This window comes from Scyliorhinus torazame, chromosome 2 (assembly GCF_047496885.1).
Source record: "Scyliorhinus torazame isolate Kashiwa2021f chromosome 2, sScyTor2.1, whole genome shotgun sequence".
In the NCBI taxonomy this organism is placed as follows: domain Eukaryota; kingdom Metazoa; phylum Chordata; class Chondrichthyes; order Carcharhiniformes; family Scyliorhinidae; genus Scyliorhinus; species Scyliorhinus torazame.
The window spans coordinates 303,580,276-303,607,998 of NC_092708.1; the positions used below are offsets into that span (position 1 = coordinate 303,580,276).

The window sequence follows — 27,723 nt, forward strand, 5'->3', positions numbered from 1 at the left end:
TTTAGTGTATGGGGCAGGGGAGGGGGGTGGTTTGGTTAAGATGGGGGCTGGTTAGCTCCAGTTGGCTGGATAGCTGGTTCATGATGCGGAGTGAGCCAACAGCATGGGTTCAATTCCCATATAGACAGGTTAGTCAGGAAGGCCCTGTTTTCTCAACCTTTCCCCTCAACTGAGGTGTGGTGACCCTCAGGTTAAATCACCACCAGTCGACTCTCAAAGGATGACATTTACATTTACTTCATGTTTGCTTTGTTTGACTTGTATAGTAAAACTTATTTTGTTTAAACCATGGAAAATTGTGCCTTTATTCTTTCAGTTAAATAACAAGGATTTTGGATGTTCTTTTTTAAAGTTGCTGATCTCGACCAAGATCATAATAAGCCCTTGGTTGCAGAAACTAATTACTGAATTTAAACCAACAGACAGTAACAAAATTCCAATAATAGTCAAATTATTTATTCAAAACAAAGCTACTTGACACAATTAGGTTTTAATCTTTGATTCATTTCATCTCACAGACCTAAATATTCTCCTGCAAGATGGTTTAATATCCTCAAAAAAATTTAAGACATTAAGGTGTGCCAGAAAAAAAAAGGTCTCCATTAAAAAAAAAGTAAAGATGCTAACATAATAAACAATGTTGAAAATTATAGCTAGAATTCTTAGTCCAGACTGTAAACCACATCAATCATTATCTGCGAGGTCACTCTGTTCAAAATACCTGAAAAGAAATAAAATTAAAAATTAAAAGATAACATGTATATTGAGACATTAGCAAAATTACTTATTGAAAAGGAATTCCTTATTATATATCACAGTCCATTCACCTGAGGAAAGAGTGCTCCGAAAGCTAATGACATCGAAACAAACCTGTTGGACATTAACCTGGTGTTGTAAAACTTCTTACTGTGCTCACCCCAGTCCAACGCTGGCATCTCCACATCATGGCATTCCAAATAAGATTGGCCATCTCTCCCATACAAATTAATCCAAAAGGGCCTAAACTAATTTTTAACTTCCGCTACACTGTAACTTCTTGAGAGTTCTTATCTGGCTTCACTGTTTTGCAGCATTCAGTTTGGGAAAGAAAACTTTGACTACCTGCACTGTTTCACAAGCCTTTGGCATCATTGTTCATAAACATAATAATAATTTCCCATTTCCCCACATTATACATCAGACAGACTCTCGGCGGTTGTGGCAAGGACTAAACAACATAACGGGCTACAAAGCGAAGCCGAACAGTATCTCTGGCAGCAGCGCACCCCTCCCCGATGAACTCAATGCATTCCATGCTCGGTTCGAGCAGGTAACCAACAATCCGCTGTCGAGTGCCCCAGCAGCCCATAACTCACCCATACCCACCATCACAGCTTCCAAAGTCAGATTGGCCTTCCTGAAAGTGAACCTTCGGAAGGCGACGGGCCCGGTCGGGATCCCTGGTCGTGCACTCAGAGCCTGCGCGGACCAGCTGGCAGAGGTATTCGCGGACATCTTTAACCTGTCTCTACTCCATTCCAAGGTCCCCACCTGCTTCAAGAAGACCACCATCATACCGGTACCAAAGAAGAACCAGGTAACGTGCCTCAATGACTACTGTCCAGTGGCCCTGACTTCAGTCGTAATGAAGTGCTTGAAGAGGTTGATCATGAAGCGCATCACCTCCATACTCCCAGAACGCCTTGATCCACTGCAATTCACATACCGCTGCAACCGGTCCACATCAGACGCCATTTCCCTGGCCCTACACTCATCCCTAGAGCATCTCGAAAACAAGGACTCCTACATCAGACTTCTATTTATTGACTACAGCTCCGCCTTCAACACCATAATCCCAGCCAAGCTCATATCAAAGCTCCAAAACCTAGGACTTGGCTCCCCACTCTGCAACTGGATCCTCGATTTTCTGACCAACAGACCACAATCAGTAAGAATGAACAACAACTCCTCCACAATAGTCCTCGACACCGGGGCCCCGCAAGGCTGCGTACTTAGCCCCCTACTCTACTCCCTGTACACACACGACTGCGGGAAAAACTTGGTTCCAACTCCATCTACAAGTTTGCTGACGATACGACCATAGTGGGCCGGATCTCGAATAACGACGAGTCAGAATACAGGCAGGAGATAGAGAACCTAGTGGAGTGGCATAGCGACAACAATCTCTCCCTCAATGCCAGCAAAACTAAAGAGCTGGTCATTGACTTCAGGAAGCAAAGTACTGTACACACCCCTATCAGCATCAACGGGGTCGAGGTGGAGATGGTTAGCAGTTTCAAATTCCTAGGGGTGCACATCTCCAATAATCTGTCCTGGTCCACCCACGTCGACGCTACCACCAAGAAACCACAACACCGCCTATACTTCCTCAGGAAACTAAGGAAATTCGGCATGTCCACATTAACCCTTACCAACTTTTACAGATGCACCATAGAAAGCATCCTATCGGGCTGCATCACAGCCTGGTATGGCAACTGCTTGGCCCAGGACCGCAAGAAACTTCAGAGAGTCGTGAACACCGCCCAGTCCATCACACGAACCTGCCTCCCATCCATGGACTCCATCTACACCTCCCGCTGCCTGGGGAAAGCGGGCAGCATAATCAAAGATCCCTCCCACCCGGCTTACTCACTCTTCCAACTTCTTCCATCGGGCAGGAGATACAGAAGTATGAGAACACGCACAAACAGACTCAAAAACAGCTTTTTCCCCACTGTCACCCGACTCCTAAATGACCCTCTTATGGACTGACCTCATTAACATTACACCCTGTATGCTTCATCCAATGCCAGTGCTTATGTAGCTACATTGTATATGTTGTGTTGCCCTATTATGTATTTTCTTTTCTTCCCTTTTCTTCCCATGTATTTAATGATCTGTTGAGCTGCTCGCATAAAAATACTTTTCACTGTACCTCGGTACACGTGACAATAAACAAATCCAATCCAATCCAATCTACTTGTCCAATCACTTAACCAATCTAGACAGTATTCCGTTACATTCTCCTCTCAGATTATTTTTTCATAGAGACTGTAATTAGCCAAGATCCAAGCACTGAACCGTATTGATTTCACTAATTACTCCTAGCCATTCTGAAACTACCTGCTTATTTCTGTGCTCTATTTTCTGTCTATTTACCAATCTTATATCCATGCCAATATATTATCCTCAACTTTATGTAACAAGGATCATCTGGACTCGAAACGTTAGCTATTTTCTCTCCTTACAGATGCTGCCAGACCTGCTGAGATTTTCCAGCATCTCTTTTGGTTTCAGATTCCAGAATCCACAGTAATTTGCTTTTATCTTATGTTACAACTTCTTGTTTCACATGATAGTAAACCAAATGTACTACATCCCCAGATTCTCTCTCATGACCTCTCGGATTATACCCTCAAAAAAAGCTCCAATAGATTTGTCAAACAAGATTTCCTTTTCAGAAGACCATATTGGTTTTGCCTAGCATATTGTGATTTTCCAGTTGGCCTGTTACCATGTCCTTAAATCAGAGATTCTGGTATTTCCCTATTACTGTCAGGCCTAGAGTTCCCAGTTTCCTCTTTCCCCACCTTTCTTGAACATGATTAGCTTCATTTATACTTTATATTTAATCACTGAAACATAAATGGAATTATTGCAATATTAAAAAAATGAATAGAATAGAAAAGAATACAAATACTGACAAAGTTAAATAATGCTGCTAGTACATCTTTATATGGATGGAAGATACTCCTCAGATAAGGGGCAAGACTTTCCAATTTGACAAACTCACAAGCATGCACAGATGAAGTTAAAAGAAAGTTGTTAAATACCTGGCAACTAAACAAATCAGCAAATTCACTGCTGACAATTCTGTATCTTCTGGATTTTCCTAGAACAAAAAGGTAGTGAAAAATATGGTTCTTTAGCAGGTATTTAGGAAGAACTTTGGTGAGAAAGGACATACTGGGATATTTATAATGTACAAAGTTAAACATTGGACATTCTGAATTCTCCCTCAGTGTACCCGAACAGGCACCAGAGTGTGGCGACCAGGGGATTTTCACAGTAACTTCATTGCATTGTTAATGTAAGCCTACTTGTGACACTAATAAAGATTATATATGCTATTTGCATGTCTGTGTGGGCTGATCATTTGAACCTTCTATGGTGAAGATTTCTTGGTTGTACAGATGGAAGACCAGATAGGCAAAAGACAGTGGCTTTAAAATAAAAAGCAGGATAAACTTGTCCAGCTCTTCCCTGCCATTCATCTCAGTATCCAGCACAGGGTAATTTGTTCTATTATTTTGGTAGTTGTCAAGATCTTCCATCCACCATTCCACATACACAACTGCATCTTTCTTCTTTTCGATGGAGACAATAGTCTTTTTGTCAGCTTTGTGACAAGCCATGAGAATTCATCAAATATGCAATATTCTCATCACTGTAAAGCAAAGATGATAAAGCAAACCATTGAACATAGAAAACATAGAAAATACAGCACAGAACAGGCCCTTCGGCCCACGATGTTGTGCCGAACCTTTGTCCTAGACTAATCATAGATTATCATTGAATTCACAGTGCAGAAGGAGGCCATTCGGCCCCCCGAGTCTGCAACGGCTCTTGGAAAGAGCACCACACCCAAACTCAACACCTCCACCCAACACCAAGGGCAATTTGGACATTAAGGGCAATTTAGGACAACCCCGGCAACTATAGACCGGTGAGCCTCACGTCTGTAGTGGGTAAAGTCTTGGAGGGGATTATAAGAGACAAGATTTATAATCATCTAGATAGGAATAATATGATCAGGGATAGTCAGCATGGCTTTGTGAAGGGTAGGTCATGCCTCACAAACCTTATCGAGTTCTTTGAGAAGGTGACTGAACAGGTAGACGAGGGTAGAGCAGTTGATGTGGTGTATATGGATTTCAGCAAAGCGTTTGATAAGGTTCCCCACGGTAGGCTATTGCAGAAAATACGGAGGCTGGGGATTGAGGGTGATTTAGAGATGTGGATCAGAAATTGGCTAGCTGAAAGAAGACAGAGGGTGGTGGTTGATGGGAAATGTTCAGAATGGAGTTCTGTCACAAGTGGAGTACCACAAGGATCTGTTCTGGGGCCGTTGCTGTTTGTCATTTTTATCAATGACCTAGAGGAAGGCGCAGAAGGGTGGGTGAGTAAATTTGCAGACGATTACTAAAGTCGGTGGTGTTGTCGATAGTGTGGAAGGAAGTAGCAGGTTACAGAGGGATATAGATAAGCTGCAGTGCTGGGCTGAGAGGTGGCAAATGGAGTTTAATGTAGAGAAGTGTGAGGTGATTCACTTTGGAAGGAAAAACAGGAATGTGGAATATGTGGCTAATGGAAAAGTTCTTGAAAGTGTGGATAAGCAGAGGGATCTAGGTGTCCATGTACATAGATCCCTGAAAGTTGCCACCCAGGTTGATAGGGTGGTGAAGAAGGCCTATGGAGTGTTGGCCTTTATTGGTAGAGGGATTGAGTTCCGGAGTCAGGAGGTCATGTTGCAGCTGTACAGAACTCTGGTACGGCCGCATTTGGAGTATTGCGTACAGTTCTGGTCACCGCATTATAGGAAGGACGTGGAGGCTTTGGAGCGGGTGCAGAGGAGATTTACCAGGATGTTGCCTGGTATGGAGGGAAAATCTTATGAGGAAAGGCTGATGGACTTGAGGTTGTTTTCGTTGGAGAGAAGAAGGTTAAGAGGAGACTTAATAGAGGCATACAAAATGATCAGGGGGTTAGATAGGGTGGACAGTGAGAGCCTTCTCCCGCGGATGTTCTATGTTCTATGTTATCATTGGCCAATTCACCTAACCCGCACATCTTTGGACTGTGGGAGGAAACCGGAGCACCCGGAGGAAACCCACGCAGACACGGGGAGGACGTGCAGACTCCACACAGACAATGACCCAAGCCGGAATCGAACCTGGGACCATGGAGCTGTGAAGCAATTGTGCTATCCACAATGCTACCGTGCTGCCCTTAAGAACAAATAAATCTACACTATATCATTTTACCGTAATCCATGTACCTATCCAATAGCTGCTTGAAGGTCCCTAATGTTTCCGACTCAACTACTTCCACAGGCAGTGCATTCCATGCCCCCACTACTCTCTGGGTAAAGAACCTACCTCTGGTATCCCTCCTATATCTTCCACCTTTCACCTTAAATTTATGTCCCCTTGTAATGGTGTGTTCCACCCGGGGAAAAAGTCTCTGACTGTCTACTCTATCTATTCCCCTGATCATCTTATAAACCTCTATCAAGTCGCCCCTCATCCTTCTCCGCTCTAATGAGAAAAGGCCTAGCACCCTCAACCTTTCCTCGTAAGACCTACTCTCCATTCCAGGCAACATCCTGGTAAATCTTCTTTGCACCTTTTCCAGAGCTTCCACATCCTTCCTAAAATGAGGCGACCAGAACTGTACACAGTACTCCAAATGTGGCCTTACCAAAGTTTTGTACAGCTGCATCATCACCTCACGGCTCTTAAATTCAATCCCTCTGTTAATGAACGCGAGCACACCATAGGCCTTCTTCACAGCTCTATCCACTTGAGTGGCAACTTTCAAAGATGTATGAACATAGACCCCAAGATCTCTCTGCTCCTCCACATTGCCAAGAACTCTACCGTTAACCCTATATTCCGCATTCATATTTGTCCTTCCAAAATGGACAACCTCACACTTTTCAGGGTTAAACTCCATCTGCCACTTCTCAGCCCAGCTCTGCATCCTATCTATGTCTCTTTGCAGCCGACAACAGCCCTCCTTACGATCCACAACTCCACCAATCTTCGTATCGTCTGCAAATTTACTGACCCACCCTTCAACTCCCTCATCCAAGTCATTAATGAAAATCACAAACAGCAGAGGACCCAGAACTGATCCCTGCGGTACGCCACTGGTAACTGGGATCCAGGCTGAATATTTGCCATCCACCACCACTCTCTGACTTCTATCGGTTAGCCAGTTCGTTATCCAACTGGCCAAATTTCCCACTATCCCATGCCTCCTTACTTTCTGCATAAGCCTACCATGGGGAACTTTATCAAATGCCTTACTAAAATCCATGTGCACTACATCCACTGCTTTACCTTCATCCACATGCTTGGTCACCTCCTCAAAGAATTCAATAAGATTTGTAAGGCAAGACCTACCCCTCACAAATCCGTGCTGACTATCCCTAATCAAGCAGTGTCTTTCCAGATGCTCAGAAATCCTATCCTTCAGTACCCTTTCCATTACTTTGCCTACCACTGAAGTAAGACTTACTGGCCTGTAATTCCCAGGGTTATCCCTAGTTCCTTTTTTGAACAGGGGCACGACATTCGCCACTCTCCAATCCCCTGGTACCACCCCTGTTGACAGTGAGGACGAAAAGATCATTGCCAACGGCTCTGCAATTTCATCTCTTGCTTCCCATAGAATCCTTGGATATATCCCGTCAGGCCCGGGGGACTTGTCTATCCTCAAGTTTTTCAAAATGCCCAACACATCTTCCTTCCTAACAAGTATTTCCTCGAGCTTACCAATCTGTTTCACACTGTCCTCTCCAACAATATCGCCCCTCTCATTTGTAAATACAGAAGAAAAGTACTCATTCAAGACCTCTCCTATCTCTTCAGACTCAATACACAATCTCCCGCTACTGTCCTTGATCGGACCTACCCTCGCTCTAGTCATTCTCATATTTCTCACATATGTGGAAAAGGCCTTGGGGTTTTCCTTGATCCTACCCGCCAAAGATTGTTCATGCCCTCTCTTAGCTCTCCTAAGCCCTTTCTTCAGTTCCCTCCTGGCTATCTTGTATCCCTCCAATGCCCTGTCTGAACCTTGTTTCCTCAGCCTTACATAAGTCATCTTTTTCCTCTTAACAAGACATTCAACCTCTCTTGTCAACCATGGATCCCTCGACCATCTCTTCCCTGCCTGACAGGGACATACATATCAAGGCCACGTAGTACCTGTTCCTTGAACAAGTTCCACATTTCACTTGTGTCCTTCCCTGCCAGCCTATGTTCCCAACTTATGCACTTCAATTCTTGTCTGACAAGATCGTATTTACCCTTCCCCCAATTGTAAACCTTGCCCTGTTGCACGTACCTATCCCTCTCCATTACTAAAGTGAAAGTCACAGAATTGTGGTCACTATCTCCAAAATGCTCCCCCACTAACAAATCTATCACTTGCCCTGGTTCATTACCCAGTACTAAATCCAATATTGCCCCTCCTCTGGTCGGACAATCTACATACTGTGTTAGAAAAGCTTCCTGGACACACTGCACAAACACCACCCCATCCAAACTATTTGATCTAAAGAGTTTCCACTCAATATTTGGGACCATTTGATTTTTTTCTGAAACCATTAGGGTTCAGGAGAAGCAGTACCTATATGTTTATAATATACAAAATTGACAGAATAGTTTACTGCCTCTGTGCAGAAATACAAAATGTCTGTAGTACTTTCAAGAAGAAACAATCATTGCAGCATCCTTTATCTTTCTAAAGTAGGCAATGAAAACAATTTTGAGGAATGAACAATGTACTGCAAATGGTTTAGCAGTGGTTAAGGCAGCAGCAGCTGATTCATACAGGCCAGGAAAGCACCAGGTTCAATCCCTTATCTGCAGTCTGTCATATGATCTTAGAATGGCAGTAAGGCACTATAAATAGAACTCCGTATTCATGGTTTGGAGCAAGAAGTAATCCAAATAATCCGGATTGCTGTTGGAAACATGACAGCAGACACTGTTGAAGATTGGCTCAGGCTCAGCTGTAATACTCCAGCAGTCTTAAAAACCATTGATGCACATTGTCTGGTTCCATACAGAAGGAACAGCCAATTGTGAGGTTGACTATTGAAAATACACAAATAGGAACAAATAACTTCAGGGAAGAGAGAAAACGTGCAAGAATAAAAAAGGGATGTGGGCTTGGATAAAAAAGATTCAGAAGTTCTGACTTCCTATTTATCATTATTGTATGTCAGAATCTCGAAAATAGATATATTCTACTTATTTTACTCTCTGCAGAATCTATTGCATCAATCTCATTTGTTGCACCCCTGCCACATACCTACTTTGCCATAAGGGGACAAAGTAACAATATCCAGATTTTTCTGATTTCTACTGCAAGACAGCACAGTGACATAATGCACTGAAGCTCCTATCTACTGTGCCCTGGAGTAATAGAATGTCAACTCACACCTGCAATAATACACATAGTAATTAACTGCAATAAGTGCACTTTTGGCCTTGCAAGATGGAGAAACAATACTTGTGCATAAATCGGATACTGTTCCACGTGACCATGGACGTGGTTTAATGGCCGTGTTGCGCCTGGCGTTGATCCGGGCACGGCAGTTAATTCGTGGAGGCCAAAATCTGAATCTATGCCAGGCTTGAATCGGTTTACGATCAAACCAGCCCGCCCTCGTTGGCGGTTCTGGATCCTGCCCAGACGTGGCGAGACCAATTAAGAGCAATCGACATCTCATTAGCAAGTTCATTCTATCGGCCTCCTGGGAACTAACCAACTCCCCAGCAAGAGATTACGTGGGCGCCGTTAGCACGTGGACCAGGCATAACGGCACCGGAGGGTCTGGGGGGTTCTCGCAGGCCATTGGCGATCAGGGTGGTCAGGGACAGGGCAAGGTGGCATCCTGGGTTTCCCTCAGACACCTGGGCACTGCCAGGTTGGTACCATGGCACCACCACCCTGGCACTTCCAAGGTGCCTGGATGGCACTGCCAGGGGTGGGTATGAAGGGGCCTCCTAAAGCTTTGGTGGTGGTGGTGGGGGGGGGGGGGGGGGGGGGGGGGGGGTGTGATGCGAGGACTGGGAGGCTCGAAAAGGGAGGGCCCTCAGCGACCCCATAGCGGAGTGTCCTCACTTGGAGGAGGGGGGGGGGGGGGGGGTAATGCCCATGCGTGCAGGAGGTGACATTGCCCGTGGTTGGAGGATTGTGCGCAACCCTCCAGCTCCCTTAGAGATTGGGGGTGCTCTTTCAAAATGGCGGCCTAATCTCTGAGGATCTGGTCTCACCAGTGAGTTCAACTCCCCACTGCTGAGAACATTCCTAAGTGTGGGCTGGACCGGGGAGAAACTCCCCAAGGTCCAAAAAATTGACTTAATATGGGGAAATATAGGTGCGGATCTCACCCAAAAAGTCGGTGGGAAACACCCTGTCAAATCTGCCCAAAATTACATTTAGAAACTTTCCCGTTAAATCTAGCCCGACATTAAATATATGTATTGTGGGCAGCACGGCAGCACAAGTGATTAGCACTGTGGCTTCACAGTGCTAGGGTCCCAGGTTCGATTCCCTGCTGGGTCACTGTCTGTGCGGAGTCTGCACGTTCTCCCAGTGTCTGCGTGGGTTTCCTCCGGGTGCTCCGGTTTCCTCCCACAGTCCAAAGACGTGCACGTTAGGTGGACTGGCCATGATAAATTGCCCTTAGTGATCAAAAAAGGTTAGGAGGGGTTATTGGGTTACGGGGATAGGGTGGAAGTGAGGGTTTAAGTGGTCGGTGCAGACTCGATGGGCCGAATGGCCTCCTTCTGTACTATATGTTCTATGTATTTCAACAATGAAACGGAGCAAGGAGAATGAAGTTCATTATCGAAAAAAAAAAACATTAAAAATTGTCATGCAAAACACATACTTACTAGCTTAGCACGAACCGCAGAACATCTTCTAGCCAGTTGTCGAATAAGAGAATGAGCCTCAGGTAGCAATGGCTTCTCTATGCAGGCTAACAATGCATATAACCATCTGCCCTAGGAAAATTGAAACACAGCATTGGCACAGAAACCTACGTACATTTATATAATGTTCAAGTGTAACACAATATAAACATATAAAATAAAATGCTGGGACACATGGAACTGGGGTTATGTTGAGGCTTCATAAAGTGGACTGAGTATGCTGTACAATTCTGGCATTAAATGGGGCGTAGGTACATTGTAGTTAGTTTGCGGAAAGCAACAAGTTGAGAAAGATTAACGGCTCTTAAGCTCCAGAATCCAACCAGGTGGTCGTCACAGAGGGATCTAACCACGCTCTTCACAATGATGCCGGGGTACTACCCACTCAGATTTTTGCCAGTGTTAGGCCCCAACGTGTGAAAAAAAAGCAATCTGATCTAGATGCAGTGGGGGTAAATGGGCACAAGATTTTGATTTCTCAGCAAACTCATTCAATGTTTCTGCTTTCTGCCCAAATTCTCCTACAGTAACTTTCTTCAATTAATGATTCAATCCCTTTTTAATTATTGTAATCAATTTAGCATCAATCACTGCTTGTGGCAAAGCTTACTTACCACACTTCAATAACTCTGCAAATATTTACAATTTTATGTGGCAAGTTCTTATTGAGATCATAGACAGCTGACGTCAATTTATCAACTGTGAAAAAATCTTGTTTATGCTTTTTACCATTTTGAAGACCTCTATAAAATCCTCCTAAATTTAGATTGAGTATCCAGTCCTTCTTGTTTTAGATTTTCCTTGTAGCTCATGTCAATCATGTTATCATGCTGGCAAATCTTGCCAAGGTGAACTCGGAATATTAGATCAAGGTAAACTCGGTCAGATCACAGTTTAAGTTAGTACACAGTAGGGCAGCACGGTGGCCCAGTGGTTAGCACTGGGACTGCGGCACTGAGGACCCGGGTTCGAATCCCAGCGCTGGGTCACTGTCATTGTGGAGTTTGCACATTCTCCCCGTGTCTGCGTGGGTTTCACCCCCACAACCCAAAGATGTGCAGGTTAGGTGGATTGGCAATGCTAAATTGCCCCTTAATTGGAAAAAAAAAATTGGGTACTCTAAATTTAAAAAATAGTACACAGTAAATAAAAATAAGAAAATATATTTTTACTCAAAAGATGAGTATTTGGAATAATCTACTAGTTAATCAGTAGAGTCAGACATTAGGGAAGTCAAAATGCAGTTGGATACAAAAATAATTTGGGTGTACCAAAAGGCCTTTCCTTATCCTGAACTTTAATTTTTTTCTAAAACATACAATTAAGTTTTTGATTAGTTAATAGATGGATGGTAGCCTTTGCAGATGCTGCATTGCATTCATTGCTAGGTAAGCAAGAGGATGGAAAAAATGTTTCAGCGCTGAAAAAATTACATCCCTCCATGATTTATGCTCATTTCCAACAAAACAATATACCAAACAAATGTTTCCAACCTGTTCAAAAGAAGAACTAACTCAATCAGAGGCACAAAATCACTTACTAATTCTGGATATAATTTTTTATCTCCAAACCAGATAATTAGATATTCCAGGGCATTAAATACAGTGGGCTGGAAAAGAGCAAAAAAACTAATTATGAATAGTCTTGCAAACGTTTTAGTGAACAGAAACAAGCAACTGAAGCTGCGATACAAGGAGCACTTGTGCACTCTATATGGTATCTTGTAAGAGATTTAACAAAACTGACATTTTTCAACTACTGATTAACATGTTAAAGCTGATTAAGCATAATTATCACATTAAGAAATCACATGATGCTGGCTGTTACTCTTCTGGGCAATGGAAACACCACTGATGAAATGTAGTTAGATACTGGTTGGACTTTCAGTTAGTATATAAACCAACACATTCAGTAAGAAACCAGCACCATGAAATGAACCTTGGCTGGTAAAGATAAGAGAGTTTTCCATTCATGAGAAAGATCCCCAAATCTCTTGCATTATTTACACACTTTAATTAACTTGTCCTGAAATATCACTGGGCAACTTTATATATGTTAATGTTAATGGTGTATTCATTTAAGTTTTCCTCAAAAATAAAGCATTGTTTAGTTGCTTGGCTATTGCATCTCTAGTCACACAGACTTCTTACCCATATGAATCAAAAGCCAATTCTGGCGCAGCACTGAAACAGCTTTAGTAACTGGTCTATGCGGAGATAACAAGTGGGTGTTCCAATAATCCCAAATTAGGAAATGGGATAAGACAGGCAAGCTGCCTCTACTTATTGAAAAAAACAGTTTGAGGGCGTGCGAGTGTGTCAGCTATTGAGATTCAATTTGATAAAACAGCTTAATCATTGAATACCTACAGCGCAGGGTAAAAACAAAAGCCACTCCTGGAATAATAGATTAGGGAAGCCAATACACCCACCTGTGGATTGATACCTCAGCTACTAACTACTTTTAGAATAGAGGAGTAATGGATTAAAACTCGAGGCAGAAAAATCTCTTTGCAAATTGCGACAATTTATTAAATGAAAAATGTCTCCATCGTGGTACTTGTGCAATGTTTGAAGATATACATTTATTGTATGTAATTCAGGGCCGCTACCTCACCCTGAAGTGAAACTGTATTTTTATTAGAGTATTGCAAGAATGCTGGAAGTATTCTAGTATTCAGGTATTTGAGTTCTATATTTTTTTGTATTTGCATATGGTGTGTTTGATAGGGATTATACAGTGTAATGAAGATTGAATTAAAGTATTGACATATTACATACGAGTTAGGAGGAGCAGGCTACTTGGCACTGAAAGCCTGCTCCACCATTCAATAAGATCATGGCTGATTTGGCTGTACCCTCCTGCCTATCCCCAATAATTTTTCACTCTCTTGATGGTCAAGAATCTATCTATTGCTGCTCTATAAACATTCAAAGACTCTGCTTCCAATAACTTTTGCAGAAGGGAGTTCCAAAGACTGACTACCCGGAGAGAAAAAAATTCTCATCTCAGGCTTAAATGGACGACCTCTTATTTTTAAAGTGATCCTAGTTCTAGATTCTCCCACAAGAGGAAACATCCTTATCACCTCCACCCTGTCAAGTCCACTCAGGGTCTTATATATTTCAAGCCTAGCCTGTCCAATCTTTCCTCAGAAGATATCCTGCCCATTCTGGCATTATCTAGTAAACCTTCTCTGAACTGCTTCTAATGCATTTACATCTTTCCTTAAATCAGGAGACCTTTCCTTGCATTGCACTTTGTCATTGTGGAGAGGCTTGAATATTCTGTTGATCCTGAAAGCAATGCAATTGGGATTCTTAAACTCCTGGCAGGGTCACTCATGACGGTAAGGTTGTGGGGGGGGGGGGGGTGGCTGCAACAGTTGGGAGATCCCTAGTCTTCGATGTTGTCTCGCCACTGGGACTGGACCTTTGTCAAGGACCATGTGTCTGCTGGTGTGCAACGGCATACCCACGTTCGTAAAACATGTCCCGCACCAGGTGTCTCTCTCGAGGAAACCAGCAACCCCCCCAGCCCCCAAATACAGACAAGCCCTGCGATCGGCAAGAGGTGACCAGGACAGGACCATGAGATCTGGAAGTCGGACCGGCATGTAGGAGATGGAGTTTGTTTCAGTCATCTTGCTCTTGGAATAGCAACAGGAGAGCGTTTCGGCAGCTCTCTTCACAACTTCAGGATACAGTCTGGTCAATCCGCATAGACAGAGGGCAAGAATAGGTGCACTAAAAGTAGTCTGTTCCGTCCCCAACATGGCTGGAAAACCACATCCAGCAGGCTCATCTACCCACGGTCAGATAATCAATCAAAGTTAAACTGAATTTCAGAACCTGGAATGTATGAACCCGCATGGATAATGAGCAAAATAATTGACCGGAACAGAGAACTGCCCTTGTTGCCCGTGAATTCAAGCACTTCAACATCGAAATCGCTGTCCTGCAAGACACCCAAAGAGCAAATGGCAGAGAGGAGAGGAAACCCCAGGATGCCTGGAATTGGTTTTGCAATTTCTGGCAGGGCAGGATGCGGAGATCCAACATTATATCCAATCCGCAAGTGTTTCCTTTCGATGTGAGTCTTTGCCAAGCTGACACAAAAATCCTCGTGTTCAAGGCCCTGGAGAGGTACATCAATGCTGTCTGAGACAGATTCTCTGCATCAGCTGGGAGGACAGGCGTACTAATATTAGTGTCTTGAAGGGTAGTTCATTCAGCCTTCAGAATAGCGACCACGACACCACACAACCTTGCCATGGCAATCTCTGCAAGACGTGCCAGATCAACATGGGTACCACCATTACACGAGAACACCACCCACAGGTATGCAGTACATACTCGTGCGACTCGGCCAACGTTGTCTACCTCATACGCTGCAGGAAAGGATGTCCCAAAGCGTGGTACATTGGCGAGACCATGCAGACGCTGCGACAACGGATGAACGGACATCGCGCGACAATCGCCAGGCAGGAATGTTCCCTTCCAGTCGGCGAACACTTCAGCGGTCAAGGGCATTCAGCCTCTGATCTTCGGGTAAGTGTTCTCCAAGGCAGCCTTCAGGATGCACGACAACGCAGAATCGCCGAGCAGAAAAATATAGCCAAGTTCTGCACACATGAGTATGGCCTCAACCGGGACCTTGGATTCATGTGGCATTACATTCACCCCCCACCATCTGGCCTGGGCTTGCAAAATCCTATCAACTGTCCTGGCTTGAGACAATTCACACCTCTTTAACCTGGGGTTACCCCTCTCTCTGGATCTGTAAAAATTTAATTACCTGCAAATGCTCGCATTCAAAGTATCGTCTTGCATCTTTGAACCTGTCGACATATAAGTTTCTGGAACCTACCTCTTCATTCACCCGAGGAAGGAGCAGTGATCGGAAAGCTAGCGATTTGAAACAAACCTGTTGGACTTTAACCTGGTGTTGTAAGACTTCCTACTGTGCTCAAAAAATACAACATAGACGTTAACGCCTGGAAGACCTTTGCTCAGAAGAGTCCTATTTGGAGGAATTTCCTGATTGGGCGGCATGTGGCACAGTGGTTAGCGCTGCTGCCTCACAGCGCCATGTGCCCAGGTTCAAATCCGGTCTTGGGTGACTGTGTGGAGTTTGTATGTTCTCCTTGTGTCTGTGTATGTTTCCTCCGGATACTCTAGTTTCCTCCCACAGTCCAAAGATTTGCGGGTTAGGGATTGGCCATGCTGAATTGCCCCTAGTGTCCAAAAGGTTGGGTGGGGTTATGGGGATAGGGTGGGGGAATTGGTGTCATGTGAGGGTACCTTTAAGACATGGATGTTTAAACAATGTACCTTTAAGAAAACAGTGATGTCAGAGTGGGTGGGGCTGAGGTCAGATCAGCCATTTTGCAGTTTAGTTTTGCAGGGTTTGTTTGAAAAGAGCTTGTGAGTGTCTGTTTTGCAGTGAGCAGGATTTGTTGTGAGATCTGCCATGAAAGACTATCTCTGGATCATTTGGGTGATTTAAAGTAAAGCCTTTAACCTGTTGTGATTTTGTTTAAAGGTGTTAAGTCTCTTGGAAGTTTGAAGGAACATTTTAAGGAATTATTTACTGTTGCAATATTTTCGGAGTTATCTTTGAAGTAAGGGGTGTTAAGAGATCCAATGTTTATTTAAGATGTTAAGTTGAGTTCATGGAATAAATAGTGTTTTGTGTTTAAAAACCCACGTGTGGATTTCCGGGTGCGGCGATGACCAGCTAGGTCGTACGTTTCGGCAGCTCCCGGTGGAACGGACTTTTGGGCTCTTGATAGGAGCCCCAACGGCAATTCTAATGGCAAAAAACACTGTGCTGGAATCCAGAAGGGAATCCCCCCGGACACGGATGGAAAAAAAGAGAGGAAAGTGGCCGGATTGCGGTGGATCCTCTAGAGCAGCGGCCAGGAAGGCAGGTACAAAGCAAGATGGCGTCGGCAGGAGGCAGTTTAATATGGGGCCCTGACCAACAAGAGTTCCTGCGGCGTTGCGTGGAAGAACTAAAAAAGGAGATGAAGAAGGAGCTGTTGGCCCCGATATTACAAGCGATTGAGGGGCTAAAGGAGGAGCAAAAGACCCAGGAACAGGAGCTTCGGGTCGTGAAGGCAAAGGCTGCTGAGAATGAGGACGACATACAAGGCCTGGTGGTGAAAACGGAGATGCACGAGGCACAACACAAAAGGTGTGTGGAAAGGCTGGAGGTGCTGGAGAATAATGCGAGGAGGAAGAATTTAAGGATTCTTGGTCTTCCCGAAGGTGTAGAAGGGCGGACGTCGGAGCATATGTGAGCATGATGCTGCACTCGTTAATGGGATCGGCGGCCCCGACGGGTCCGCTGGAGGTGGAGAGAGCATATCGAGTTATGGCGCGAAGACCGAGGGCTGGAGAAATTCCTCGAGCCATAGCGGTGAGATTTCTCCGATATAAGGACAGAGAGATGGTCCTCAGGTGGGCAAAGAAAACTCGGAGCAGTAGGTGGGAGAACGCGGTGATCTGCGTATATCAAGATTGGAGTGCGGAGGTGGCGAGAAGGAGGGCAAGTTTTAATCGGGCCAAGGCGGTGCTGCACAAACGGAAGATTAAATTTGGAATGCTGCAACCGGCAAGACTGTGGGTCACACATCAAGGGAAACACCACTACTTCAAAACGGCAGATGAGGCGTGGACATTTATTGTCGAGGAGAAACTGGAGTGAGCGGGCCATAAAAAGAACATTTGGGACAAAGTGGGGGGGTGAATATGTGGGATGAAGGGGGGGGAAAAAAGAGGGAAGAGATGACTTCCCAAGTTGTTAATCCTGCGACCCTGTAACTTTTCTCTCTTCCCCATGTCGTGGGGGTGGGGGGGGGGGAGGGAGGATGAGGAGCTGAGGGCGCCGGCCATTGGGGGCGGGGCCAAAAGGGAAGCGCGGGCTTTGTTCCTGCGCTATGGTAATCACGGTGGGAACAGGGAAGCTGGAAGGAGGGGCCCTCGCACAGTGTGAGCCGAGGGGGGGGGGGGGGGGGGGGGGCGTTAACTGGGTTGCTGCTGCTGGGGAGAAGGGGGAGCTGGTATGGGGGGGGGGGGGGGGGGGGGGGGTCGGGGCGGGGCGCCGCTTGGGGGAGATACGGCTACGTGGGAACCGGGTGAGGAGCTGGATTGAAAAAGGAGATGGCTAGTCGTCAAGGGGGGGGGGGTAAAGAGCCCCCAACCCGGTTGATCACGTGGAATGTGAGAGGACTGAACGGGCCGATTAAGAGGGCACGGGTACTCGCACACCTAAAGAAACTTAAGGCAGATGTGGTTATGCTTCAGGAGACGCATCTGAAGCTGATAGACCAGGTCAGACTACGCAAAGGATGGGTGGGGCAGGTGTTTCATTCGGGGCTAGACGCAAAAAACAGGGGGGTGGCCATACTAGTGGGGAAGCGGGTAATGTTTGAGGCAAAGACTATAGTGGCGGATAGTGGGGGCAGATACGTGATGGTGAGTGGCAAATTGCAAGGGGAGGCGGTGGTATTAGTGAACGTGTATGCCCCGAACTGGGATGATGCCAACTTTATGAGGCGTACGCTAGGACGAATCCCGGACCTAGAAGTGGGGAAGTTGGTAATGGGTGGAGATTTTAATACGGTGCTGGACCCAGGGCTGGACAGATAGAGGTCCAGGACCGGAAGGAGGCCGGCTGCAGCTAGGGTGCTTAAGGACTTTATGGAGCAGATGGGAGGAGTAGACCACTGGAGATTTAGTAGACCTATGAGTAAGGAGTTTTCGTTTTTCTCCTATGTCCACAAAGTTTATTCACGAATAGATTTTTTTGTTCTGGGAAGGGCACTGATCCCAAAGGTGACGGGGACGGAGTACACGGCTATAGCCATTTCGGATCATGCTCCACATTGGGTGGACCTGGAGATAGGGGAAGAAAAACAACAGCGTCCATCCTGGAGAATGGACATGGGATTATTGGCAGATGAGGGGGGTGTTTAAGGGTGAGGGGGTGTATTGAAAGGTACTTGGAACTCAATGATAATGGGGAGGTACAGGTGGGAGTGGTCTGGGAGGCACTGAGGCAGTGGTTAGAGGGGAGCTGATATCTATTAGGGCACATAAAGGAAAGCAGGAGGGTAGGGAAAGGGAGCGGTTGTTGAAAGAACTTCTAAGGGTGGACAGACAATATGCGGAGGCACCGGAGGAGGGACTGTACAGGGAAAGGCAAAGGCTACATGTAGAATTTGACTTGTTGACTACGGGTATTGCAGAGGCACAATGGAGGAAGGCACAGGGTGTACAGTACGAATACGGGGAGAAGGCGAGCAGGTTGCTGGCCCACCAACTGAGGAAAAGGGGAGCAGCGAGGGAGATAGGGGGGGTGAGAGATGAGGAGGGAGAGATGGAGCGGGGAGCGGAGAGAGTGAATGGAGTGTTCAAGGCATTTTACGAAAGATTATATGAAGCTCAGCCCCCGGATGGGAAGGAGAGAATGATGTGCTTTCTGGATCAGCTGGAATTTCATAAGGTGGAGGAGCAGGAGAGGGTGGGACTGGGAGCACAGATTGAGACAGAGGAAGTGGTGAAAGGGATTGGGAGCATGCAGGCGGGGAAGGCCCCGGGACCAGACGGATTCCCAGTTGAATTCTATAGGGAATATATGGACTTGCTGGCCCCGCTACTGATGAGAACCTTTAATGAGGCGAGGGAAAGGGGGCAGCTGCCCCCGACTATGTCAGAGGCAACGATATCGCTCCTCCTAAAGAAGGAAAAAGACCCGCTGCAATGTGGGTCCTACAGGCCCATTTCCCTCCTGAATGTGGACGCTAAGATTCTGGCCACAGTAATGGCAATGAGGATAGAGGATTGTGTCCCGGGGGTGGTTCATGAGGACCAAACTGGGTTTGTGAAGGGGAGGCAGCTGAATACAAATATACGGAGGCTGCTAGGGGTAATGATGATGCCCCCACCAGAGGGGGAAGCGGAGATAGTGGTGGCGATGGATGCCGAGAAAGCATTTGATAGAGTGGAGTGGGATTATTTATGGGAGGTGCTGAGATTTGTTTTTGGGGATGGGTATATCAGGTGGGTACAGTTGCTGTATAGGGCCCGATGGCGAGCGTGGTCACGAATGGACGGGGGTCTGACTATTTTCGGCTCCATAGAGGGACGAGGCAGGGATGTCCTCTGTCCCCGTTATTGTTTGCATTGGCGATTGAACCCCTGGCCATAGCACTGAGGGGTTCCAGGAAGTGGAGGGGAGTACTTAGGGGGGGGGGGGGGGGCGGGGGAGAAGAACACCGGGTATCTCTGTATGCGGATGATTTGTTGCTATATGTGGCGGACCCGGCGGAGGGGATGCCAGAGATAATGCGGATACTTGGGGAGTTTGGGGATTTTTCAGGGTATAAACTGAACATGGGGAAAAGTGAGTTAGTTGCGGTGCATCCAGGGGAGCAGAGCAGAGAGATAGAGGATTTACCGTTGAGGAAGGTAACAAGGGACGTCCGGTACTTGGGGATCCAGATAGCCAAGAATTGGGGTACATTACACAGGCTTAATTTAACGCAGTTGGTGGAACAGATGGAGGAGGACTTTAAGAGATGGGACATGGTGTCCCTGTCATTGGCAGGTAGGGTGCAGGCGGTTAAAATGGTGGTCCTCCCTATATTCCTTTTTGTGTTTCAGTGCCTCCCGGTGGTGATCACGAAGGCTTTTTTCAAAAGAATCGAGAAGAGTATTATGAGTTTTGTGTGGGCTGGGAAGACCCCGAGAGTGAGGAGGGGATTCTTGCAGCGTAGTAGGGACAGGGGGGGGGGGCTGGCACTACCGAGCGTAAGTGAGTACTACTGGGCCGCCAATGTTTCAATGGTGTGTAAGTGGATGGGAGAAGGGGAGGGAGCGGCGTGGAAGAGATTGGAGAGGGAGTCCTGCAGGGGGACTAGCCTACAAGCAACGGTGACGGCACCATTGCCGTTCTCACCAAAGAAATACACCACAAGCCCGGTGGTGGTGGCTACATTGAAAATTTGGGGGCAGTGGATACGGCATAGGGGAAGGACGGGAGCTTCGGTGCGGTCCCCGATAAGAAACAATCATAGGTTCGTTCCGGGGAGAATGGATGGGGGATTTGGAGCATGGCAAAGAGCTGGGGTAGTACAACTGAGAGATCTGTTTGTAGATGGGACGTTTGAGAGTCTGGGAGCGCTGACGGAAAAATATGGGTTGCCCCAAGGGAATGCATTTCGGTACATGCAATTGAGGGCTTTTGCGAGGCAACAGGTGAGGGAATTCCCGCAGCTCCCGACGCAGGAGGTGCAGGATAGAGTGATCTCAGAGACATGGGTGGGGGACGGTAAGGTGGCGGACATATACATGGAGATGAGGGACGAGGGGGAGATCATGGTAGATGAGCTGAAAGGGAAATGGGAAGAACTGGGGGAGGAGATTGAGGAGGGGCTGTGGGCTGATGCCCTACGTAGGGTAAACTCATCGTCCTCGTGTGCCAGGCTAAGCTTGATACAATTTAAGGTGCTACACAGGGCGCATATGACTGGAGCACGGCTTAGTAAATTTTTTGGGGTAGAGGATAGGTGTGCGAGATGCTCGAGGGGCCCAGCGAATCACACCCACATGTTCTGGTCATGCCCGGCACTACAGGGGTTCTGGGTGGGGGTGGCAAAGGTGCTTTCGAAGGTGGTGGGGGTCCGGGTCGAACCAAGCTGGGGGTTGGCTATATTTGGGGTTGCAGAAGAGCCGGGAGTGCAGGAGGCGAGAGAGGCTGATGTTTTGGCCTTTGCGTCCCTAGTAGCCCGGCGCAGGATATTGTTAATGTGGAAGGAAGCCAAACCCCCGGGTGTGGAGACCTGGATAAACGACATGGCAGGGTTTATAAAGTTAGAACGTATTAAGTTCATGTTAAGGGGTTCGGCTCAGGGGTTCACCAGGCGGTGGCAAGCGTTCGTCGATTACCTCACAGAAAGATAGAGGGAATGGAAGAGAAGTAGACAACAGCAGCAACCCAGGGGGGAGCCGCGTGCTAGGAAAAGCAACAAATTCATTAAAGGGAGAGGCTGGTTGAACTCCATGATACATTTTGGGGTTCTGAAAACACCTCCCCCATAACATGGGCCTTGGTGGGGTGCTCATTCAGAGCATCGGTATAGACTCAATGGGCCAAATTACTTTCTTCTGGACGCACGGATTCTATGAAGAAACACATTTCTTCGAGGAGGGCAAGAGGAGGCCTGGAAAAGGAGCCTGAGAAAGGTACACAACGATCTAGAATCCAAGGACTGATCCCACCTCCAGGAAAGACCTGCCAAGTGTGCGGTCGAAGATGTGGTTCTGGGTCCGGCCTCATCAGCCATGCAAGACCCCACAGAACCCATGACCAGTAACAAGGAGTTTCTTCGGCGGACAATCATACTCGTTAGCGCGTGGTTGGCGAAAAAGAAGAAATAAGGAGACCAATACTGTACACAGTACTCCAGATGTGGTCTCACCAGTTTCCTGTCCAACTGAAGCATAACCACAACTTCTTTATTCAATTTCTCTTACAATAAATAACAACATTCTATTAGCTTTCCTAATTACTTGCTGTGCCTGCATATTAGCCTTGCGATTCATGCACTAGGTCATCCAGATGCCCCTAAATCTCAGGACTCTGCACCTCTCACCATTTAGATAATGTGATTATTTTTTTATTCTCCCTGCCAAAATGGACCATTTCACATTTTCCTCCATTTGTCAGATCTCTACCCACTCCCTTAACCCATGTAGCCTCCTTATGTCCCCATCACAACTTATAACTCATTGTTGTAATTATAATATATATTTGTTAAGAACAAAGAAATTGATGAACAATAGAATAAATGAGGACAAGATTATTGAATGCCAACATCCCATGAACAAATTTAAAATGTGCTTGGTTCCTTTTGCAATTACTCAATTAAGGAAGCAGTCCATTTCCACATGAAGCAAGACCTGGAAACATTCAAGTTTGAGCTGCTAATTGGCAAGTAACATTCATGAAACATAAAGGCCAGATAATGATTGACCAAGAAGGAATGTTGAACCACATCCCCATGACATTCAATGGTATTACAATTGTTGAATCCCTCATTATTAACCTCCACTAACCTGAAATGTAATTAGGTCTGCTATATAAATGTTGTGACCATAAGAGCAGTTCGGAGGTAGTATTCTGCAGCATATGATTGATCTCCTGACTCCTCATTTGTCCTTTAATCCTTCTATCAATCACTTTAAACCTATGTCCCCTTGTCACTGACCTACCTGCTAAAAGAAATAGGGGGCGGGATTCTCCCCCGCTGGGTTTGTGTTCTTTGGAACAGGACAAGGTTGAGGGGTCTGGCTAAGGTGGAGGGGAAGAACCTGGGCGGAATTCTCCGAAATGGAGGCAGAGTATATGACGGCGCGAAACGGGCGCAGGCACGACCGATTCTGGCCCGCGCCGGGCCGGAGAATTGCCGCAACCGGGCCGGAGAATCGCCGCAACTACGCCACACCGCCCCGACGCCGGCACGCGATTCTCCGAGAAGCGGAGAATCGGTGCCACTTGCGTCAGCGCGTTTGGCGCGGCGCCGGTCGCGGGCTGCCGATTCTCCTGCCTTGATGGGACGAGCAGCCGTGTGGAAACGACAGAGTCCCGCCGGCGCCGTCCACACCTGGTCGCAGCCGGTGGGAACTCTGCCCGCAGGGTCGGGGTGTGGCCTGTGGGGAGGGGTGGGTGGGAGGGGGGGCTCCTTCACCAAGGGGGGCCTCCGATGGGGTCTGGTCCACGTTCGGGGCCCACCAACCGGTGGGCCGGCCCTATTTTATTATGTGGTCGGCCCCTGAACCCCCGCGCCATGTTGCGTCGGGGCCGGCGCATTGAGGAAGCCCCCCACGCATGCGCGGGTTGGCGCGCCGCCCAGTTGGCGCCAGGAAGGGAGGCTGGAGCGGTGTGAACCGCTCCAGCACCGTGCTGGCCCCCTGTGGGGGCCAGAATCGGTAGTGCCTGCGCCCGTTTCGCGCCGTCATACACTCTGCCTCCATTTCGGAGAATTCCGCCCAGGTTCTTCCCCTCCACCTTAGCCAGACCCCTCAACCTTGTCCTGTTCCAAGGAACAAAAACCCAGCCTACCAAATCTTTCCTAATAGCTGGAATTGTTCAATCCTAGCAACATCCTCAAATCTCTTCTTTAAGCCCTCTAGTGCAATTATACGAGCTGACCAGCACTGCAAGCAGTACTCAATTTGTGGTCTAACTAGCGTTTTATACAACTCTAGCATAACATCCCTGCTCTTAAATTCTCTTGCTCTTGCATTCTATACCTCAGCTAATTAAGGGACATATTCCATGTGCCTTCTTAACCACCTTATCGACCTGTCCTGAGAGGCATCTGGATGGAGATTATCCCATTGGGCAGATGCAGCATGGGTTCATAAAGGGCAGGTCCTGCCTAACTAATTTAGTGGAATATTTTGAGGACATTGCCAATGCAGTAGATAACGGGGAGCCAATTGGTGTGGTATATCTGGATTTCCAGAAAGCTTTTGACAAGGTGCCACACAAAAGGTTGCTGCATAAGATAAAGATGCATGGCATTAAGGGTAAAGTAGTAGCATGGATAAGAGGATTGGTTAATTAATAGAAAGGAAAGAGTGGGGATTAATGGGTGTTTCTCTGGTTGGCAATCAGTAGCTAGTGGTGTCCCTCAGGGATCAATGTTGAGGCCACAATTGTTCACAATTTATATAGATGATTTGGAGTTGGGGACCAAGTGCAATGTGTCCAAGTTTGCAGACGACACTAAGATGAGTGGTAAAGCAAAAAGTGCAGAGGATACAGGGATTTGGGTCGGCTAAGTGAATGGGCTAGGGTCTGGCAGATGGAATACAATGTTGACAAATGTGAGGTTATCTATTTTGGTAGGAATAAGAGCAAAAGGGATTATTATTTAAATGATAAAATATTAAAACATGCTGCTGTGCAGAGAAACCTAGGTGTGCTAGTGCATGAGTCACAAAAAGTTGGTTTACAGGTGCAACAGGTGATTAAGAAGGCAAATGGAGTTTTGTCCTTCATTGCTAGAGGGATGGAGTTTCAGACTAGGGAGGTTATGCTGCAATTGTATAAGGTGTTGGTGAGGCCACACCTGGAGTATTGTATTCAGTTTTGGTCTCCTTACCTGAGAAAGGACGTACTGGTGCTGGAGGGTGTGCAGAGGAGATTCACTAGGTTAATCCCAGAGATGAAAGGGTTGGAGAGGTTGAGTAGACTGTACTCGTTGGAATTTAGAAGGATATAAAATTATGAAGGGAATAGATAGGATAGATGAGGGCAGGTTGTTTCCACTGGCGGGTGAAAGCAGAACTAGAGGGCATAGCCTCAAAATAAGGAGAAGTAGATTTAGGACTGAGCTCAGGAGGAACCTCTTCACCAAAAAGGTTGTGAATCTATGGAATTCCTTGCCCAGTGAAGCAGTTGAGGCTCCTTTATTAAATGTTTTTAAGATAGATAGTTTTTTGAAGAATAAAGGGATTAAGGGTTATGGTGTTCGGGCCGGAAAGTGGAGCTGAGTCCACGAAAGATCAGCCATGATCTCATTGAATGGTGGAGCAGACTCGAGGGGCCAGATGGCCTACTCCTGCTCCTAGTTCTTATGAATGCAAACAATGCACATTCTAAAATCTCTGCCTAAAGAAAGTCTCCTAACCTGTCACTCAATTTATAAAGTTGCTAAATGGTGGTAGCTTCTCCCTAACTAGGTAAAATAGTTCTGCATTAACCACCCAATCAAATTGATAATTTTAAAAACTCAGTTAAATATCCTTAGACTTCTCTGCTCCAGCTGAAGTATACCCACAATCTTAAATCTCTCCTTGCAACAATTATAGTTTCCATTCTGTGGTATACTGATGCATTTCTATGGCTTTAATGCCCTTTCTAAATAGAATCATAGAATCCCTAGTGCTGAAGGAGGCCATTCAGCCCATCATGTCTGCACAACCCTTTGAAAGAGCACTCCACCCAATTCCAGTAACCCCTTTTAAAAAAAAAAAGTTTATTCAAGATTTTCAATAAATTTTTACAAAACACTCCAAAAAGTAAAGAAAATATACATAAGAAAAATAAAAAGGGAGGCCTTACGCCATCCCCTCCCACAACTTAAACCACTAAACATTAAACTATCTAACAAGCGAAAAACAAAAATGGGGGCAAACGCCCCATAAAAACAATCCAAAAAACCCTCCCTGATCCCCCCCCCACCCTTCTCCCCCCCTGGGTTGCTGCTGCTCTTGACCTCCACCTAACATTCCTTGAGAAAGTCTAGGACCGGTTGCCACCGCCTGGAGAACCCTGCACAGACACTCGCAAGGCAAACTTTATCCTCTACAACTTGATTTCATAGAATTTTACAGTGCAGAGGAGGCCATTCAGCCCACTGAGTCTGCACCGGCTCTTTGAAAGAGCACCCTACCAAGATCCACACCCTCCACCCTATCCCCATAACCCAGTAACCCACCCAACACTAAGGGCAATTTAGAATGGCCAATCCACCTAACCTGCACATCTTTGGACTGTGGGAGGAAACGGAGCACCCGGAGGAAACCCACGCACACACGGGGAAGATGTGCAGACTCCGCACAGACAGTGACCCAAGCCGGAATCAAACCTGGGGACCGTGGAGCTGTGAAGCAATTGTGCTATCCACAATGCTACCGTGCTGCCTTGATGAACCCTGCCATGTCATTAATCCAAGCCTCCACGCTTGGGGGTTTCGCATCCCTCCACATTAGTAGGATCCTCCTCCGAGCTACCAAGGACTTAAAAGCCAGAACTTGGTCTCTTTCGGCTCCTGTACTCCCGGCTCATCTGATACCCGAATATTGCTATCCCCCAGCTTGGTTTTACCCGGGTGTCCAAGACTTTGGACATAGCCTTTGCGAAGCCCCTCCAGAACCCCTCCAGCGCAGGGCATGCCCAGAACATATGGGCGTGATTTGCTGGGCTCCCCGAGCACCTCACGCATCTGTCCTCCACCCCAAAAAACTTGCACATCCTCGCCCCTGTCATATGTGCCCTGTGAACCACTTTGAACTGGATCAGGCTAGTCTGGTGCAAGAGGAGTTAACCTTGCCCAGGGCCTCCGCCCACAAGCCCTCATCCAGTTCCTTTGCCCAGCTCCTCCTCCCACCTGCCCTTCAGCTCCTCCACCGAGGCTTTCCTCCGCCTCCTGCAACTCCTAATAGATCGCCGAGACCTTGCCTCTCTCACCCATACACCCGAGGTCACCCTGTCCTGAATCCTCCGCGCGGGAAGCAGCGGAAATTCCCGTACCTGCCTTCTCACAAACGCCCTCACCTGCATGTACCTTAAAGCGTTTCCGGGGTGGTAACCCAAATTTCTCCTCCACCGCCCCCAGGCTAGCAAAAGCCCCGTCGATAAATTGGTCCCCCCATCCTTTTAATCCCGGCCCGATGCCAGTTTAGGAATCCGCCATCTATCCTGCCCGGTGCAAACCTACGATTATTCCATATTGGGGACCAAATTGAGGCCCCCAACTCACCCGTGCCGTCTCCACTGCCCCCAGATCCTCAGTGTCGCCGCCAGGGCTCGTGGTGTCGTCCCCAGCGCTCCCAAGCTAGTGCCCACGCATGATGCCGCCTCTAATCTTTTCCATGCCACCCCCTCTCTCTCCATTACCCATTTCCGAATCATTGCCACATTGGCTGCCCAGTAAGAACTACACCGGTTCGGTAGCACCAGCCCATCGCTGTCCCAACTACGCTCCAGAAACAGCCGTTTGACCCCTCGGGGTCTTACTTGCCCATACAAACCACTCCTGCTTACTCGCTTAAAAAAGGCCCTGGGGATGAGGATGGGCAGGCACTGGAACCCAAACAGGAACCTAAGGAGGACTGTCATCTTAACGGACTGCACCCTGCCCGCCAGGGAGAATGGCAACACGGCCCATCTCCTAAAGTCTTCCTCCATCTGGTCTACCAACCGTGCC

General features: G+C 46.9%; 1 protein-coding gene across 5 annotated transcripts in view; it reads right to left on the reverse strand.

Moving 5' to 3' along the window:
- Positions 1-440: 440 nt before the first annotated feature.
- gemin2 (gem (nuclear organelle) associated protein 2) overlaps positions 441-27,723 on the reverse strand; it is a 72,428-nt gene continuing 45,145 nt past the window's right edge. For all 5 annotated transcript variants that reach the window (XM_072489092.1, XM_072489070.1, XM_072489079.1 and 2 more), the window contains 4 exons: positions 12,256-12,324; positions 10,677-10,787; positions 3,813-3,871; positions 441-721 (listed from right to left, as the gene is read on the reverse strand). In XM_072489092.1, coding sequence (XP_072345193.1) covers positions 685-721; positions 3,813-3,871; positions 10,677-10,787; positions 12,256-12,324 — 276 coding nt within the window. In that variant the 3' untranslated portion in view covers positions 441-684. The remainder of the gene's footprint in view (positions 722-3,812; positions 3,872-10,676; positions 10,788-12,255; positions 12,325-27,723) is intronic.